The 19184-nt window shown below is 41.3% G+C and overlaps 1 protein-coding gene across 2 annotated transcripts in view; it reads right to left on the bottom strand.

Annotated features, from left to right (window-relative positions):
- Positions 1-19184, bottom strand: part of TMEFF1 (transmembrane protein with EGF like and two follistatin like domains 1) — a 147562-nt gene that overhangs the window by 23160 nt on the left and 105218 nt on the right. For both annotated transcript variants that reach the window (XM_054164345.1, XM_054164344.1), the window contains exon 5: positions 5978-6074. In XM_054164345.1, coding sequence (XP_054020320.1) covers positions 5978-6074 — 97 coding nt within the window. The remainder of the gene's footprint in view (positions 1-5977; positions 6075-19184) is intronic.

Genomic DNA, 19184 nt, shown 5'->3' with positions numbered 1-19184 from the left:
ACATTAAATTTCTAAGTATGGTGTGCTGTTTATGACAACCACCTCCTCAGACTTTATTTCTTTTAGTCAGTCCACTTAAAATGAGCGTTGAGAATTTTTGCAGAGGCAGTGGAAAATATAAAGCTGTTTATATTTTTGCATTCAGTTTTCTATGCATTGTAACTATTTCTGGTTCAGACAGATGTTTCTGGGAAATCAAACAAAATGAAGATACAAATCTAAAACTCTGTGTAAAGCCTGAATTCTTCAGACTATGTGTCATAAAACCATATGCAGCAGCTTTGATCAGTGACAGCTGTAATGCTTTAATGACAAGCATGAAAACTAAATATTTGTGACTTTTCCAGAGGAAAATACAATTTAAGATTAAGAAAACCCAAAACAAAACAACAAACCAACCCAAACAAACCACAACATCTTGTTTAACTTGTCACTTTGAGTGCATCTCACCTGTGGATACCTGACCACCTCCACAGATGGAAACGCCACTGCCTTACCAGACATCCTGTTCCAGTGTCCAGCTACCCTCATGGTGGAAACAATTTCCCTTATGTCAAATAAGAATTTTCAGTGCTGTGACACATGCCCATTGGACCTCATGCTATCACTATGCACCTCCAAAAAGAAAGGATTTGCTCAGACATCAGCAAGTCCAACTCTAAAAATCAGGAAGTGCCAAATGGTCTTGCTCCTTCTTGTTTGTTTCAAGAATTACCCTACAGTTCTCATTGAAACTATCAGGTGCCATCCATTGTTTTATTTGCATAGGACTCCTACTTTTTTTCAATCCAAAAGATGAGCAACACTCCATATGGAATAAAACTGTCTTCAGTAGGGTCTTTCCTGGGGAAAATTTGCCTATTCTGTGCTACAGGCTGTTGTGGCTGGCCCGTTGGCAGGTTCACATATTTCTCATCAATGCCAGCTCCTTCATCTCAAACCTTTATCACTTCTTTATCAATTTATCACATGGATGTCCCCCCTTACACTAATTCACTAATCATTTCATTTGTAATTTAGTTTCCTTGTTCACAAAGTAGGAGTGCAGATACTGGTTTGCTTCTCAAGTGGAAAAGGAGGAGACGATGTTTGCAAGGTCTCAGATTGCACAGCACAGAAAAGAGGATGATAAAATGCAGAACTGCATATTCACTGTGAATATTAGACAGCATCTCAGGAATATGGCTTGGGATTATCTACTGAACATTAGGAGACAGTTCAGCTAACTCATTCAATTACTAGCATGAGGTAAAATCCCCTTAAATACCTTCTGTAATTACATGAATCACTTTATTAAGTGTTTTAACACCCATGGAGTGCAACCAAGGGCTAAGAAGTCTACTTAAACAGAACTAAATGCACATTTTGTTTGGGGGTTCAATTGACACCACCTTACTTTGCTAACAATTTCCAGCAGCCATTCTTATGCCTTGAAAAGGAAAATTTTTATAGAATTAGAGTGTCTGCATGGTTTGCTAGAACTAGGGGTGACAGCTACTGTAATATGGTACAAAATTAAATTAAACAATAAGATGAACATTGCAATATTTATACAAGCCTAAACAAAAGTACTTCTGCTGCCAATAATTTTATATATGATGATATAATTTTTTAAGATAAAAGCCATGTTGAAACTCAGCTGGAAAGGAAGCAAATTCTAAACACTTCCTAAGCAAGTCAGTGACTTTCTATGTGAGTTTTCAAAATCAACCTTGTGAAGGCAATCTATGTTAACAGAGCCTGATGTTGTCTAAGTCTAAACATACAGTTAATATCACCAAAGTTTAATGGTCAGAGGTACTGGGAAGAATAAAAAAAGAGAAGAAAAGGAAAGAAAAGAGAAGAGAAGAGAAGAGAAGATAAAAGAAAAGAGAAGAAAAGAAAAGAAAAGAAAAGGGACGAAAAGGAAGGTAAAAAAAGGAGAAAAGAGAAGAAAAGAGAAGAAAAAAAGAAAAGAAAAGAAAAGAAAAGAAAAGAAAAGAAAAGAAAAGAAAAGAAAAGAAAAGAAAAGAAAAGAAAAGAAAAGAAAAGAAAAGAAAAGAAAAGAAAAGAAAAATAAAATAAAATAAAATAAAAGAAAAGAAAAGAAACGAAAAGAAAAGAAAAGAAGAGAAAAGAAAAGAAAAGAAAAGAAAAGAAAAGAAGAGAAAAGAAAAGAAAAGAAAAGAAAGGAGAAGAAAAAATAAAAGAAAGAAAAGAAAAGAAAAGAGAAGAAAAGAGAAGAAAAGAGAAGAAAAGAGAAGAAAAGAAAAGAGAGGAGAAGAAAAAAGAAAAGAAAAGAAAAGAAAAGAAAAGAAAAGAAAAGAAAAGAAAAGAAAAGAAAAGAAGAGAAAAGAAAAGAAAAGAAAAGAAAAGAAGAGAAAAGAAAAGAAAAAAGGAAAAGAGAAGAGAAGAAAAGAGAAGAAAAGAGAAGAGAAGAAAAGAGAAGAAAAGAAAAGAAAAGAAAAGAAAAAAGGAAAAGAGAAGGGAAGGGAAGGGAAGGGAAGGGAAGGGAAGGGAAGGGAAGGGAAGGGAAGGGAAGGGAAGGGAAGGGAAGGAAAGGGAAGGAAAGGAAAGGGAAGGAAAGGGAAGGAAAGGGAAGGGAAGGGAAGGGAAGGGAAGGGAAGGGAAGGGAAGGGAAGGGAAGGGAAGGGAAGGGAAGGGAAGGGAAGGGAAGGGAAGGGAAGGGAAGGGAAGGAAAGGAAAGGAAAGGAAAGGAAAGGAAAGGAAAGGAAAGGAAAGGAAAGGAAAGGAAAGGGAAGGGAAGGGAAGGGAAGGGAAGGGAAGGGAAGGGAAGGGAAGGGAAGGGAAGGGAAGGGAAGGGAAGGGAAGGGAAGGGAAGGGAAGGGAAGGGAAGGGAAGGGAAGGAAAGGAAAGGAAAGGAAAGGAAAGGAAAGGAAAGGAAAGGAAAGGAAAGGAAAGGAAAGGAAAGGAAAGGAAAGGAAAGGAAAGGAAAGGAAAGGAAAGGAAAGGAAAGGAAAGGAAAGGAAAGGAAAGGAAAGGAAAGGAAAGGAAAGGAAAGGAAAGGAAAGGAAAGGAAAGGAAAGGAAAGGAAAGGAAAGGAAAGGAAAGGAAAGGAAAGGAAAGGAAAGGAAAGGAAAGGAAAGGAAAGGAAAGGAAAGGAAAGGAAAGGGAAGGGAAGGGAAGGGAAGGGAAGGGAAGGGAAGGGAAGGAAAGGGAAGGGAAGGAAAGGGAAGGAAAGGAAAGGGAAGGAAAGGAAAGGGAAGGGAAGGAAAGGAAAGGAAAGGGAAGGAAAGGAAAGGGAAGGAAAGGAAAGGGAAGGAAAGGAAAGGGAAGGAAAGGAAAGGGAAGGAAAGGAAAGGGAAGGAAAGGAAAGGGAAGAAAATAAAATAAAAGAAAAGAAAAAAGAAAAGAAAAGAAAAGAAAAGAAAAGAAAAGAAAAGAAAAGAAAAGAAAAGACAAGAAAAGAAACAAAAAGAAAAGAAAAGAAACGAAAAGAAACGAAAAGAAACGAAACGAAAAGAAACGAAAAGAAAAGAAAAGAAAAGAAAAGAAAAGAAAAGAAAAGAAAAGAAAAGAAAAGAAAAGAAAAGAAAAGAAAAGAAAAGAAAAGAAAAGAAAAGAAAAGAAAAGACAAAAGAAATAAGAAAAGAAATAAGAAAAAGAAAAGAATTTAGGTTGGAGAACTGACAGAACTGAAAAAAATCTCTGATGGATTGTGACCAACCCTCATGGGACTATTTTCCAACTTTTGAGTATTGTATACATAAAATTGTTTCCACATTTTTTTTAATGAGGACTAACTAAAGGAATCTTAGAGGCAAAAAAGCACTCTCCTCCTGTTGTCAAGAGCAGGGAGTATGCCTTCATTTATGTGAGTAGTATGCAGGGAATAAATCTTTCACTCTCCTCAACCTTACCCTGCGTCTCATAGATACTTCATGGCTGCAGGAATGCCAACTGTACCAGTGTGGAATGAATAGACAAGGTTTTACTGAAGCTGAATGCTTCAGAATCTATTTTCTAAAGCCAAGAGCACATCTCAGTGCCCGTTACAAGCAAATCTATACCCATCCTGCCAGTCATAAATGAAACAGACCAAGGCAACATTGCAGAAAATTATTAGCATGATAAAAAGCAGCTACAGTTCATTTGTCTCTCCAGAAAACAGCAAGCCTGCTTTGGGAGTATGGCATCTTATGAAATGTGAAGTATCATGTTAGCACTATTCAAGAGCACTGGTACCATTTTGGTTTCCCTTGTACACTATGATTTAACCTTGAGTATACATCCTGAATATAAGTACTAGGCTGCTTTACTGCCTGAGATGTCTTCATGTTGATATCTCATAATAAATTCTTGTCCAATTAAGACATATTTCAGTATGAAATGGGTTCCAGCTCAAAGACAGGAGAAGGAAGAGTGACGCTTCCCATGATTAGCACTGATGCTGTTCCCTCCATATACACAAAACCATACTATTTGCATGTCTCTCAAACACCTTCAGGCACTGCCTCTGTGGCTGCAGCCATTGTACCTGCCATCATCCCAGACTCTAGTTAAGCGTCTTCCTTACTGGTGGCTAATGCCAGGACAATGGCTGTGGGAAAACAAAACCTCATCAATTAGAAGGGCCTTTTTAACTTTCCATCAAATCTTAATACCTCACAAGGCTGTCCAAAGGAGCCCTTTTTTCCCCCCATGATGTCTCTGCCCTTTCTGACAGCCACACAGAGCTTGGACATTCAGAGTATACTCTAACCATCGGGCACCTTGAGTAGCAGAAAGTGGTGCATCTGCTTCTGCTTCTCTCTTTAAAAAATGTTCTTTTTTCTTGATCATTCAGTTTGAGTGGTGGTGAAAGGATCTAAATCTGCCTGGCACCCAGTCACAGAATCACACAGAATCACTAGTGGTGTCCTCCAGGGTTCAGTACTGGGGCCTGTCCTCTTTAATATCTTTACCAATGATCTGGATGAGGGGATTAAGGGACCCTCAATAAGTTTGCAGACGACCTAGCTGGGTGGTTGTGTTGTTCTGCTAGAGGGTAGGGAAGCTTTACAATGGGATCTGGAAAGGTTAGACTGATGGGCCAATGCTAATTGTATGAAGTTTAGCAAGAGCAAGAGCTAGGTCCTACATCTGGGTAACAACTCCATGGTAAGCTACAGATTTGGGGATGTGTGGTTGGAAAGCTGTGACTTGGCGAGGGACCTAGGGGGATTGGTTGACAGTTCACTAAATATGAGTCAGTAGTGTGCCCAGGTGGCCAAGAAAGCCAATGGCACTCTGGTGTGCATTAGAAACACCGTGGCCAGCAGGAACAGGGAGGTGATCATCCCCTTGTAGTCAGCACTGGTGAGGCCACACCTTGAGTATTGTGTTCAGTTCTGGGCCCCTCACTACAAGACATTGAGGTTCTAGAGCATGTTCAGAGAAGGGCAACAAGGCTGGCAAAGGGCCTGGAGCACACGGTCTACAAGAAGTGTCTGAGGGAGCTGGGGTTGTTCAGTCTGGAGAAGAGGAGGCTGAGGGGAGACCTCACCACTCTCTATAACTACCTGAAGGGAGGCTGCAGAAAGGATGGAGTCAGCCTCTTCTCCTCGCTGTCATGTGACAGGACTAGAGGAAATGGTTTCAAGCTGTGGCCAGGGAAGGTTCAGGCTGGATGTTAGGAAATATTTCTTCCCTGAAAGGATTATAAAACATTGGAATGGTCTGCCCAGGGAAGTGCTGTCATCCCTGGAGGTGTTTAAGCAGTGTGTGGACCTGGCGCTTAAGGACATGGTTTAGTGTTGACCCTTCAGTGCTTCATTGAGGGTTGCACTGGATGATCTTTGAGGTCTCTTCCAACTGGATGTATTCTGTGTGATTCTGTGTGAGTTCTCACAAACAACCAACATTTTTCATCAGTTTTGCCCTGGATGCATTTATGAGGTCAAGTGGCATGGTTAAGTTTGTAAGTTCAGACAAAGTGACTGGCTCAGGTCACCAGTTCAACTTACTGTGACTTTGTTAAGGAAAGCTTATTACTTACCCAACATTTTCTGCATCTTCATCACACTCAGCCCTATACTTGCAAACCCCACATTTGGAGTGTTTTCTCTGAACTTCCGTTCCAGATCCTTCATACTCTTAAAACAAAAACAAAAGGCATTGTTAACAGAAAGCATGGTTTTTATATTCAGCTCTGAGTTTTCTTACCTAAATCCATTTTACCTTCAGGTATACTGTGAATATGGAGCTATAACATACAGAAGTTTTTAACCCTAATAGTGCCCCTTTCTTCAAAATCAGGCAACTGGAGGTTGGTAGAATGGTACCAATGACAGGAAAGCATTCCTGAAAACACTGATGCTTCACTGATTGAGTCTTCCTTTATTCATAAATTGGTGAATTGTATTTATCCTTGCCCCATCAGACACACAACCAGCATTGACATGTCACAGTCACATTTTAGAATTGGATTTAACCAGGTTGGAAAAGACCTTTGAGATCATCAAGTCCAACCTATCATTCAACACCATCTAATCAACTAAACCATGGCACCAAGCGCCTCATCCAGTCTCTTCCTAAACTCCTCCAGTGATGGTGACTCCACCACCTCCCTGGGCAGCCCATTCCAATGGCCAATCACTCTTTATGTGAAGAACTTCTTCCTAACCTCCAGCCTAAACCTCCCCTGGCACAACTTGAGACTGTGTCCTCTTGTTCTGTCACAGGTTGCCTGGGAGAAGAGACCAACCCCCACCTGGCTACAACCTCCCTTCATGTAATTGTATACAGCAATAAGGTCTCCCCTGAGCCTCCTCTTCTCCAGGCTAAGCAACCCTGATAATGTATAAACCCTGTGCCTTTTAAAGTCCTTGAATACTAGGCAGCAGGGATTTGAATGCTATTTTCTTTGACAGTCTTTAATTACAGATATCTTTATGCAAGATTACCACTTGCAATTTTTTCCCCCTTTTTGATTCTTAACAATGGGATCAGACTGTGCTCATGTCTCATATATGCTGGGGTATATTTTCCAGAATACTCTTGTTTAGTTGTAACAGACAAAAAGAAAAACAGAAAGTAATCTTAACAAGAAATTGATAGAAATTGTAGGCACCCTATATTGTAAAATATACATCTCAAATATTCTTATCTTACAAACATCTGCACCAATCTTAACTGTTGACATGGACATAAAGACTCTTCAACATGTAAAAGAGAAACAAACTATACTTTTATTGCTTCACTACCATTAGTCTGTCCTATTCTTGATCTTAATAATGTACTAAAGGAGAGCTAGATACTTGAAAAGAAGGAAAAGTATCACAGGAATCTGCAGAGGGAAAGAGCTGTTAAACATACTGCAGTATCATGGGGTGCTTGGTTGCATGGTTTAGTTGATTAGGTGGTGCTGGATGATGGGTTGGACTTGATGATCTTGAAGGTCTCTTCCAGCCTGGTTTATTCTATTCTATTCTATTCTATTCTATCATGGTAGCATACAGCTGACTATCCAAGGCTGTCAATAGTCAAAGTGATTCCTCTTTCTGTAGCAGCTTTATATGCTGTAGCAACAACAAAACAAATACCACCAGTTAAAGTGCTGCATTTACATTTAAAAATGTAAATAGGAAAAAGAAATCCACAATAGCCCTTCTTTATTTTCCTGGATCTTGGCTGAGAGGAATCTTTCCCTCCTACCTGTGGGCCTGTGCTTACATGAAGAATAGTGCCCCTGAAATTAACTCCTGGATAAAGCATGGTGTGCCTTTTTCCAAGATTAATACATATAAAACTTTATTACAGAGTTCCCACCATAGAATTACCACTCTCATTAAGTTGCAGCAGAGGTAATTTGCTTTTATCTTTACAAATGTGATTTTCATTTGATTTTACCTTATTTCGAGACACCACATTCCTATGCCTGTGTTTGGCATCCTAAAGTGTCCTTGAGTATCAGATCTCACTTTTCCATGCCAATAAATGATTCTCTACAGTTTGAACAAGTTAAACAAATGGGACTTCTCATGGCTCTCGTGCATGGTATTTCCACTTCTTTTGCTGTTCTTGTTACCCTTGATGCCCTCCCCTAGCAGGTTAACACCCTCTGGAGTTATGGGCAAAAGAGCTGGATGTGCTGCTCCAGGACAGTTGACATCAAAGCCACATACCATCTAAGATATTCTTCAGCTAATACAACCAACAATCATGCTAATTTTTGACCAGCTTTTCTGCACTTACCATCATTATTCACATTCACTTTATTATACATGTTATTCCCCAGTGAGTTTTTCACAGGGTCATCAGTCTGCCAGCCTCTGAGATGCATCTGACATCATGGAAAAATCATCTAGATCTGGGACTCACTGCATGTAACTCTGTCCTTGGACACTAAAATGCCATCTGCTTGTGCATGCAGCTAGCTCAGTGACTTGTTCTCTGTCATTCAGACCAAATCAGTACTGACTGATTTGCTCCCGAGTCAGCAATGGAAGGGGTCAAGAGGCCATGAACAGTCCCTAGTAGAAACACACACATTTTGCAATGATTTCTTGACATTTAAGGATACACTGATTGGCAATACTTTTTTGCACATTAGATGTGCACTGTGTGGATGTTGTACCCTCTAGTAACTTAGACTTGCATGAGAGATTGCCTTTGACTGAGGAAGGTTATGGGTTTGAGGTGGTACACTTCACACAAAATGTTCTGTTGCACAGATGCCTTTCTTGGAAAATTAAGTGAAAGAAAGTAATCCACAAAACAATTTCACAGTAAAGGTTTTCCATGAACCCAAGTTGACTGGCACTAAATATTTTAATTGAATAATTGTACATTATTTCTCATTGTTCTGTTGAAGAAAAAGAGACCAAAAAAATGTCATCAGCCCAGAGAATTCTTCATCACCCATTTTTGAAGCTTTCAGGTGCAAACCAGACAGACCTGCTGGTTACAAAACACCTGTCTTCAACATTCAATGTTTAATATCATTCTGCAGTACTCCTAGCATGGAAATATTTCATCATACCCAATATATACTTACTGACTTGACTACTAATACATCCAGAATGCTTTACAGAGCTCTTTTGCTTCACCATTAGTATTTCAGTTTTGTAATGGAGCAAAAGCAGCAACACGTACACATACATGCACACCCTTCCTGCTCCCTGTGAATACCCTGACACCTTTCCATTCTCATAATCCACATAGTCCACAACTAATTGTTAATTGTTTCTATAAGCTATTCAGTGTGAACTTCCCTCCCTCTCCTTCCCTCCCCTTCTAAAACTGCTTTCTCTAATTGTTTTAGCCTTGTTTTAGAAAAAGTGCAGTCCTTATTTCTTGATCAGAACTTGCTGGACCTCATACATATGGAACTATTTATCCATGCTGCATTTTGTTTGCACATAATAAATATGTTCCAGTTAAGAACACCTGCACTAATCATTTACACTTGTCAGGATGAGGTGTAATACAGATGAATATTTCCAACTTAGGTGATAGGATGTTGGTCTCATCTCCCAGGCAGCCAGCACCAGAACAAGAGGTCACAGTCTCAGGCTGTGCCAGGGGAGGTTTAGGCTGCATGTTAGGAAGAAGTTCTATACAGAGAGAGTGACTGCCCATTGGAATGGGCTGCCCAGGGAGGTGGTGGAGTCACCATCATTGGAGGTGTTCAGGAGGAGACTTGATGGGGTGCTTGGTGCCATGGTTTAGTTGTTTAGGTGGGTTGGATTGGTTGATGGGTTGGACGTGATGATCTTGAAGGTCTCTTCCAACCTGGTCTATTCTATTCTATTTATTCTATTACTAGCTGTGTGCCTTAGCACTGGCACTATGAGACACTGCATATAACTCAGACTGAAATCCTTCAAGAAAACAGAGCTTTTCCCACCAATACAAAACAGATGAGTACTGTTGTTCAGCCTGAGTTGGTAGCAGACATTTTCAGTACTCTACTCGTGTGCTGTTAAATTAAGTTAACCCATTACTTGAGAGCAAGTTTCTCTGGTGCAAATGTCTCCAAATAGGCAATGCATCCCTTGACAGATTGCCTGTCCCTTCTCCTTTCTCCTCCACATTTGATTATTCCTAAATAGGTTATAGCCATTAATTTTAATATTCCAATCAATCAGTTCTTCCCAGCAGGGTTCAGCAGTATCAATTAGGTCAAAATATGCTCCCAAATAGGCAGTTCAAGCTCCTCTTGTTTATTATGCAGGCTTCTAATGTTGATGTATAGATGATTACAGAATTTCTTCTCACTTTCGCTGGCATCTTGATTAATTTTGTTCTTTGACATCTTAATTTCATGCAGAGTGAAGGCTCATTTTGCCTCTCCTTTCAGCATCCTTTCGTGTTTCAGGGCAGCACCTCGTTAATGCTCTGTCCTTCAAATGAAATGAGGTATGATGATGGGATCGGTGACTCCCAGTTGTCTCTTCTCAGCTGCAGTGCTCCCTAACGCTTCTTGAGTCATTATTCCTCTGCAGAAGACAGCCAGCTATATCTTAGGAGCTGCAGGGTAGGAACCTGTAAATGGACAGCAGCTCTAGAGGAATTGGTCAGCAGTAAATTGCTTCGCTCAGCAACTCATTTGTATGTCCCTACAATGGTAACACAGCTATGTTTCTGCTGAGGGCTTTCAATCAAGCTTGAAGCAAAATCACTGGTTTCTGTCAAGGTGAAGTTTGGTCAGCCTCAAGGCATGGCCTCAAAAGGGAGCTCCACTGTACCTATGCTTTTATCACTGTTCACAGTGAAGCAGGGGGAACAGAGGGAGCTTGTGGAGAGCTGCAACTACTCAGTAGCCACAGACTGATAGAATAGAGATTTTCTTGTCTGGGAAAGCCTCTCTGAAAACCAGTTCCTAACTGTTTTGGGAGCACAGTGATTTTTGCTGCAACTTATCAGAGCAACTAATCTCAAAAAGAGTTTTGAAAAATAGGGGAGGCCAAATCCCCTTCTGCATCCTGAGTTACAGAAGAACCTCCTCCGTGATCAGACTTGGATTCCCTCGGTACAGCTAGCACTGGAAACTCCTCTCAAAATATCTCAGTCCCAGTATTACAGGATGGAGTTCACAGATCAGTTTAGTGACTGATCTCTTCCATTAATTTTTAGAGCAACTTTAATGACGCAGTTAAAATGGAGATTGTCCCTGTAATTTCAAATGAAGCTGCAAACTTGCTCATTTCACTATAGGTACATATTTAAAGCTAGTGCAGCAACTACTCTCAGATATCCCAATTTTTTTTGGTAAGTAGTGTCTTGAATTATCCTGACCATGCTGCTGGATCGTACACAAAAGCAATATTTACCTGTGTGGAAGGTCCTGTTCTCTTATCCAACTACCCAGTTGGCTTAGAGGCAAAGCCTGGCTTGGTACAGAGAGAGATCTATACCTGTCTGAAAGATACTTTCCCTGCATGGTGTAGACCACCTACTACAGCTGTAAGCATATGCCAGCAAAGACACTAGCCTTTGAAGTTTGATTTTGCAAGAAGGGGCATTACAGATTTAACACAAGGATGCCTGGTCTATTTATGATTGAGGAGCCTGGAGGAGGGGAGTTCAGAGGCTTGACACCTCCACTGCATCCCAGCCAAGACAGTGTGTTTGCCCAGTGGTTGTGATAATGATGATGTGTGCTGCTTTAAGCAAAAGACTTGAGGACGTGCACTGCAAGACTTCCTACCACCACTACCCTTGTTATGTGTTTAGGTATTTTACACGTCTGACAATTATAACTTCTATTTTGCTTCTATACATAAGACACAGGATAAACATGGGACTAATTGGCATACTGTGAGGGCTGGGTCAGCTCTTACATTGCAGGGCCCTCTGGCTGGAGAACTTGATTTCTCATTCACTCCATTGCCTTGCTTCAAATGCAGCTAACTCCTTTTTCTCCAGAGGAAGACACAACAACTTCAGAGTAAACACCAGGGAAATTAGGCGTGACTAGATGATGGTGGAAAATGGAAAGGACAAGAAAGTCATCAGATGCCTAGGGAAGTGTCCCATAATTTCACAAATGCACCAAGCATGCTTCTGCTGGTCCTGTTTGGGCTACATAAGATGATCCTGCTCTTATTTGCCATCTGTCATCCTGCACAAGAGGCAAGAAGAACCTATCTTTCTGTGGCTCTAGCTCCAGTATCCTTCAGAGCAACATCCAGCCTCCCTTGAAAACCCTGCTTAGAAGAATAGAAGGTGTGAACATTCAGGCCCTTTGCCTCTGCCTTGATGTCCTTTGGTGAAAGCACAGTAATTCTTGCAAGTTTGAGTCCAGTGTCAATTTAACCTACAGAGAGTAGGATCTCTAGCGTAGCCAGCAGGTCAAGGGAGGTGATTCTCCCCCTCTACTCCGCTCTGGTGAGACTCCACCTGGAGTACTGCATCCAGTTCTGGAGCCCCTATTACAGGAAGGATCTGGAGGTGCTGGAATATGTCCAGAGAAGGGCCATGAGGATGACAGGGCTGGAGCACCTCTCCTATGAGGACAGACTGAGAGAATTGGGACTATTCAGTCCAGAGAAAAGAAGGCTCCGAGGAGACCTTATTGTGGCCTTCCAGTATCTCAAGGGGGCCTACAAGAAGGCTGGGGAGGGACTTTTTAGGGTGTCAGGTAATGATAGGACTAGGGGGAATGGAACAAAACTAGAAATGGGTAGATTCAGATTGGATATTAGGAGGAAACTCTTCCCCAGGAGGGTGGTGAGACACTGGAACAGGTTGCCCAGGGAGGTGGTGGAAGCCTCATCCCTGGAGGTTTTCAAGGCTGGGCTGGATGTGGCTCTGAGCAACATGATGTAGTGTGAGGTGTCCCTGCCCATGGCAGGGGCGGGGGCTGGAGGTAGATGATCCTTGAGGTCCCTTTCAACCCTAATAATTCTATGATTCTATGATTGAACAGAAACAAAAAAGGGCTGTTTGAAGCTAAAGTGATACTCAGTGACAAGCCACATGATGGAATCATCACTTAAATCTTTTTAGGCTGCACGCCATCAGAGAAATCTGCTAAAAGAGGTGATGCTACCTCCTATGCAGGGCGTTAAGCACCATCGAGCTTCTGCAGTCATATTAAAATACATTAAAATAAATCAGTAGCATTATTACAAATTAAAATTAAAAAAAACCCAACAAATTATTTGAGGCTCTAAACTGTGTCTGTTTATACCACCCTGACTGTGTGACAATTACTGGGTAAGTGTTGTCCCCAGTGAGGGGAAGGAACAGATGGCAGCCTGCGAAAAAGCACATACTGTATATCAATTTATTAATTACTAAATGCAATCTGCTAGACGTTCATCACAAGATACTTTAGCTATTAAATTTCAGAGGGATTAGAAATTCAAAACAAATTATTTTAATAATAATTGCCTTAGCTATATGTATTGCAAGCATGTTATTTCCTTAGATTAAAAGCCTGACATGATTAGGTGCCATCTGTCTAACTACCACTGCATCTTCTCTGCTATCAAAAGTGTATTTTACTTAGGTACACAGAAAAATATTGAACAAAAAGAATAAAAAATTAATGTTATGGGCATAGTAGGACACTTTGAAGTCTTACCCTTGTTGGCTGATTACTAGAGCACAGAATCTGCCTCTTCTAGGACACCGATTTGTCTCTGAAAAGTCATTACCATTTGTTAACTCTTTGATGGTGTGTGTAGCACACGCTGATGGTTTTCAACACATCCTTCCAAAGGCTTAAACTATATCACAAAGTCAACAACACAAGCTGCCATTTGCTGGCAGTATCAAACAAAGAAAGTAAGGACTCCTTGGAGCAAGAGGAATAAAGGCCTTTACTTGGAGGGACATGGGGAGAACAGCTCATAAGTGCTTGTTTACCAAAGATGGGAACTGGGAGTTCAGAAGAAATGAGGTTCTCCTTCAAAAGCTATTGCCTTATGCCTGGATGCCAGATGGAAAGTACTACCAGAAAAAGCCTTATGAATAAGGAATACTCCCAGCTGAAAGCAAATTATCTTCACTGTCAATACTTCTGACCAAAAAAAAAGAGACATTAGCTTCATCTTCAAGATGCTTTTCTTTACAAATCAGTCTTACCATCTGCAGTGAGCAAAAACTTCTTCTAATCACAATGTGCACTGACTTGGAAGAGACCTTTAAAGGTCATCTAGTCCAGCACCCCTGCAATAATCAGGGATATCACCAACAGGAGCCCCATCAGGTGTGACCTTGAATGTTTGCAGGGATGGGGCCTCTACCACCACGCTAGGCAAACTGTTCCAGTGTTCTACCACCTTCACAGTACAGAACTTCTTCCAATGTGTGATCTAAATCTTCCCTGCTATAGTTTAAAGCCCTAGTGATACATGGCCCTATTAATGTGTCCTTTGCTAAGGCATATGGAAAATTAAGAGGTGATTTTTGGTAACCAGCGTGGTTTCACCAAAGGCAAATCATGCCTGACAAACTTGGTGGCTTTTTATGATGGAGTCACAGCATCAGTGGATAAGGGAAGAGCAACTGATGTAATCTACCTGGACTTGAGTGAAGCATTTGACACTGTCCTGCACGACATCCTGGTCACCAAATTGGAAAAGCATGGACTTGAGGGGTGGACCACTCACTGGATAAAGAACTGGCAAGATCACCATGCTCAGAGAGTTGCAGTTAACAGCTAAATATCCGAATGAAGACCAGGGGCATGTGGCATCCCTCAGGGGTCAGTACTGGGACCAGTGCTGTTTAACATCTTTCTCGAGGATGTGGGCAGTGGGATTGAGTGCACCTTCAGCAAGTTTGTATATAACACCAAGCTACATGGTCCAGTTGACATGCTGGAGGGAAGGGATGCCATCCAGGGGGACTTGGACAGGCTTGAGAGGTGGGCTCAAGCCCAAGGATAAGTGCAAGGTCCTACACCTGGGTCAGGGCAATCCCAGGCACAAATACAGGCTAGGTGAGGAGTGGCTTGAGAGCAGTCTTGAGGAGAAGGACATAAGCGTGTCAGCTGCCAAAACACTCAACACGTGGCATCAATGTGCGCTTGCAGCCCAGAAAGCAACCGTATGCTGGTCTGCACCAAAAGAAGTGCAACCAGCAGGACGAAGGAAGTGATCCTCTGGGAAGACCCCATCTGGAGTACTACATCCAGTTCTGGTGTCCCCAGCATAAGAAGGACACCAAACTGCTAGAGCAGGTCCAGTGGAGGGCCATGAAGATGATCAGAGGGCTGGAGCACCTTCCCTGTGGGGACAGGCTACGAGAGTTGGGGCTGTTCAGCCTAGAGAAAAGGCTCTAGGGAAACCTTATAGAGGCCTTCCAGTATCTGAAGGGAGCCTACAAGAAAGCTGAGAAGGGACTTTTTCCAAGGGCTTGTAGTGATAGGATGAGAGGAAACAGATTGAAGCTTGAGGAGTGTAGATTTAGACTGGATAATAGGAAAAAATGCTTTACAGTGAGGGTGGTGAGACACTGGAATAGGTTGCCCAGGGAGGTCATGGATGCCCACTTCCTGGAGGTGCTCAAGACCAAGTTGGATGAGGCCTTGAGAAACCTGGTCTAGTGAAAGATGTCCCTGCCCATGTCAGGGGGTTGGAACCAGATGAATTTTGAGGTCCTTTACAACCCAAACCATTCTATTATTCTATGAAACAGTCCCTCCTCCGTTTCCTTGTAAGTCCCCTTCAGGTACTGGAAGGCTGCTATAAGGTCTTCCCAGAGTGTTCTCTTCTCCAGGCTGAACAATCCCAACTCACTCAGCCTGCCTTTGTAGGAGAGGTGCTTCAGCCCCCTGATCACTTTTGTGGCCCTCCTCTGGACTTGCTCCATCAGGTCCATCACCCTCTTGTGTTGAGGGCCCCATAGCTAAATACGGTATGCCAGGTGAGCTCTCTTTTTACACAGACAACACAGATTCACAGATTGCATCAGATTAGAATGGACCCTCTAAGATCATGTTGACCAGCCTCCCTGCAGTGGGCAGGGACACCTCCAACTAGGCTGCCCAGGGCCACATGAAGTCTGATCTTGAATGTCTGAAGGGATGAGACCTCAACAACATTGCTGGCCAACCTATTCCACTGTTTTGCCGCTGTCATTATAAAGAACTTCCTCCCTATGTCCAGCCTAAATGTACCCTGCTCACGCTTAAAACCACTGCCTCTTACTGTTGCTACAAGCCTTTCTAAACAGTCCTACCTCAACATGGCAGATTCTACAAGAAATAGAATTTTAAAATTTGCATTGGAAAACGAGAAAATGTTTCATGAGAGAGAGAAATCTGCCACCTTTACCTGCATGTGACAGCCTGAGGATCAATTTTTGTGCCCTGCTCTACCAGTTGTGGAAGCACATCCAGCAGGTCAGAGAGTGTTGCAATTCACAGCTGGCAGAGATGAACATCAGTCTGAGCCTGTAACTTCCCTTTCACCAGTTCTGCCTCAGGCTCTAACAAATCACTGGTTAAACAGAGTGGATCAGGAGCTGCTTTCACAACTGTATTCTTTAGCATGGGGAAATTGCAGATCCCACTGTCTTCAGCTGTGACCTCAACTAAGCAACTTTTCTCTATGTCTGAGTCTCCATTCTCTGACATTGCTTTCTGTAGAGGTGAATCATAATGGTAGAGTAATGAGGTTTTGGAAATGTCTCTAATTTCTGAATTAACAACCCATACTGCTCTTATTAAGTGTCTTCATAATGCCCATTGCCACGAGTGATCAACAGCTTGGTTTTGTAAGTCTAATTTTTATTAAGCTAATTGAAGTTTTGGACTTCTGAAATGAGCAGAATGAGCAAAATGAGCTATTTTATTACAACTCTTCATTGAATATTGTGCCATCAGAGCATAGAAAATGGAAATAGCTTATCCAGAATGTCAAAGGGCAATGAGACAATCATGTCACCAGTAAAAATTATACTCCTTTATCTCATTCAGGCACACTGAAAAATTTCTCCCATTCTTAATTCTTTTCCTGAAATCTAGAATCTTTGTGACAGTAAACATGATTTGGGAGAGAACCTGGATTTTTGTGGCACATGACAACTTCAAAAGCAAGACATTGGCTGAAATAGCCTTTGAGGAAGAGGACTTTTGTGGGTACAGAAATGTGCTGGGTTTGAGGGGTATTTTTTACATTAAAATTAATGCATTTAACATCATACAGTTTGGGAGTAGGAGGGAAAATTTGCATCAAGTCAAGTTCAGAATCATTAATGAGCTTGTTCTGTGCTTGGAAAAATGAAAGAACAATGTGAACCACTAGCACGAATCTCAGCTGCATGTGAGGCAAAGCACCTAATTTCAGCGGTGGAGACTGTCACAGACCAAGCTGTCACAACCAAAAAGCACAGCTCAGATGCTTTCCCAGTACTTCCCTTCATAGTTAAAAACCTACCAGCAAACAGTACATCTCCTGCACAGCAACTGCAGTGCTTCCTGAGCATATACTAGCAGCTGCACTCATCCATTCCATGTGTGCAAGCATCACTGGCGCATACACAATCACACTAATTGTGTGTTTAAGAAACATAGCAAGCACTGGTTCTGTGACTAACATCTGGAAATGTAAATCCTAGGAAGAATACACAAATCTCTAAGACAGCATGTCTGAGGTCTCTCTCTCACTTATCTTCGTGGTTTATCACTTCTGTTGCTCCTTCCTTGTATTTACACACAGTAGCTCCACCTGAATCTACAGGGCACAGAAACTCCTCTTGCAATTTAGTTCCCATTTGCACACTCTTAGTCAAGACTATGATGTTAAACTACCAGGCCTGGGTGCTTATTATATTACTTTACTCCAAAAGTAAAAGCCATGAAGGTCTCATAACTCCTTCAGTCAGTCCAATAGCCAGAATAACCAGGAAGGCAGGACTGTGGTGTGTACACAGGAGCACTTCTGCCCTGCAGGTCACCCTCTGACTGGGTTCCTGCCCCTGTTTCTTGTCTGGATTATAAACAATGCATCTCCATCTTCAATAGGTTCAACATTCTTTTAGAAGTTTGGTTTTAATTCTAAAATGCCTAAACTTGTAATAAGTCTTTGATGTTTTTAATATCTTTATCTAACACTTTTACAGTCACTTGAATAATGGTACAAAAAATAATCCTAGCTACAAACACATCACAGAGCTTTTTGGCCAGAGCAGACCTCAATATTTAAAGCAACAGCAGACTCCATCCTTTGAAGGATTGCTTTCAGACCTGGAAAATGACTCAACACACTGAAAACTTGCCAAGTGCTCAGCAGAAGGATTAGCCAACACCCAGTTTAGTGAGAAAGGTGGACAGGGACAGTTCTAATTCCATGTGTCACAAATAGCCTAGCTGTATCAAAAAAAAGAAAAAAGGGAAAAGGGATAGGAAAAGGGAAAAGGGAAAAGGGAAAGGGAAAGGGAAAGGGAAAGGGAAAGGGAAAGGGAAAGGGAAAGGGAAAGAAAAAGGGAAAGAAAAAGAGAAAAAGAAAAAGGGAAAGGGAAAGAAAAAGGGAAAGAAAAAGAAAAAGGGAAAGAAAAAGGGAAAGAAAAAGAAAAAGGGAAAGAAAGAAAAAAATAAAAATAAAAATAAAAATAAAAAATAAAAAGAAAAAGAAAAAGAAAAAGAAAAATAAAAAGAAAAAGAAAAAGAAAAAGAAAAAGAAAAATAAAAAGAAAAAGAAAAAGAAAAAAGAAAATGAAAAAGAAAAAGAAAAAAAGGAAAAAAAAAAAAAGAAGTTAAAATGACAAGTGTGATTTTCAATTTCTTGTTGTTGGTTGTTTGGGTTTTTTCTTCCCCCATCTAAAATTAAGAACTAAACCAAGTTGTTTTCATAAAGAACAGAAAGAGGAACACTTCAGGTGCCCCAGAGGCACTTGGAAGAAAGCCAAATAAATGAAGGGCTAACTTCACAAAACCGCTGGAGGAGGTAGTGGGTATATGTTGTCCCTTCTTTATTCAATACCCAGGCAGTACAGATATTCACCTTGAGTCTTTCTGCCTAGAGGGAACTGAAGTTACATATTTCACCTCCCAAGACAATGCACTAACCACTGTACTAGCGAGCATGGAGGGACCACTAAATCTCCTCCACCAATGCAATTCCATTTTCCATAAATAATTAAAGTTCATTGGCACCCTGCATCCCAGCTAACAAAGCCTTTCCATAGCATGCATCCTTCCTCCGGCTCCCTTTGTCTCCTGGCTCAATAAATATTTCAAGTAAGAACAAAACCAACAGCAATGACAAATGAAGAGCCATTTTGGACTTCTCTTACCAAGAAACAGC

This window comes from Dryobates pubescens, chromosome 9 (assembly GCF_014839835.1).
Source record: "Dryobates pubescens isolate bDryPub1 chromosome 9, bDryPub1.pri, whole genome shotgun sequence".
NCBI classification, from domain to species: Eukaryota; Metazoa; Chordata; class Aves; order Piciformes; family Picidae; genus Dryobates; species Dryobates pubescens.
Note: the sequence above shows the minus strand (reverse complement) of the source record. Positions and strands in the feature narration are given on the sequence as shown.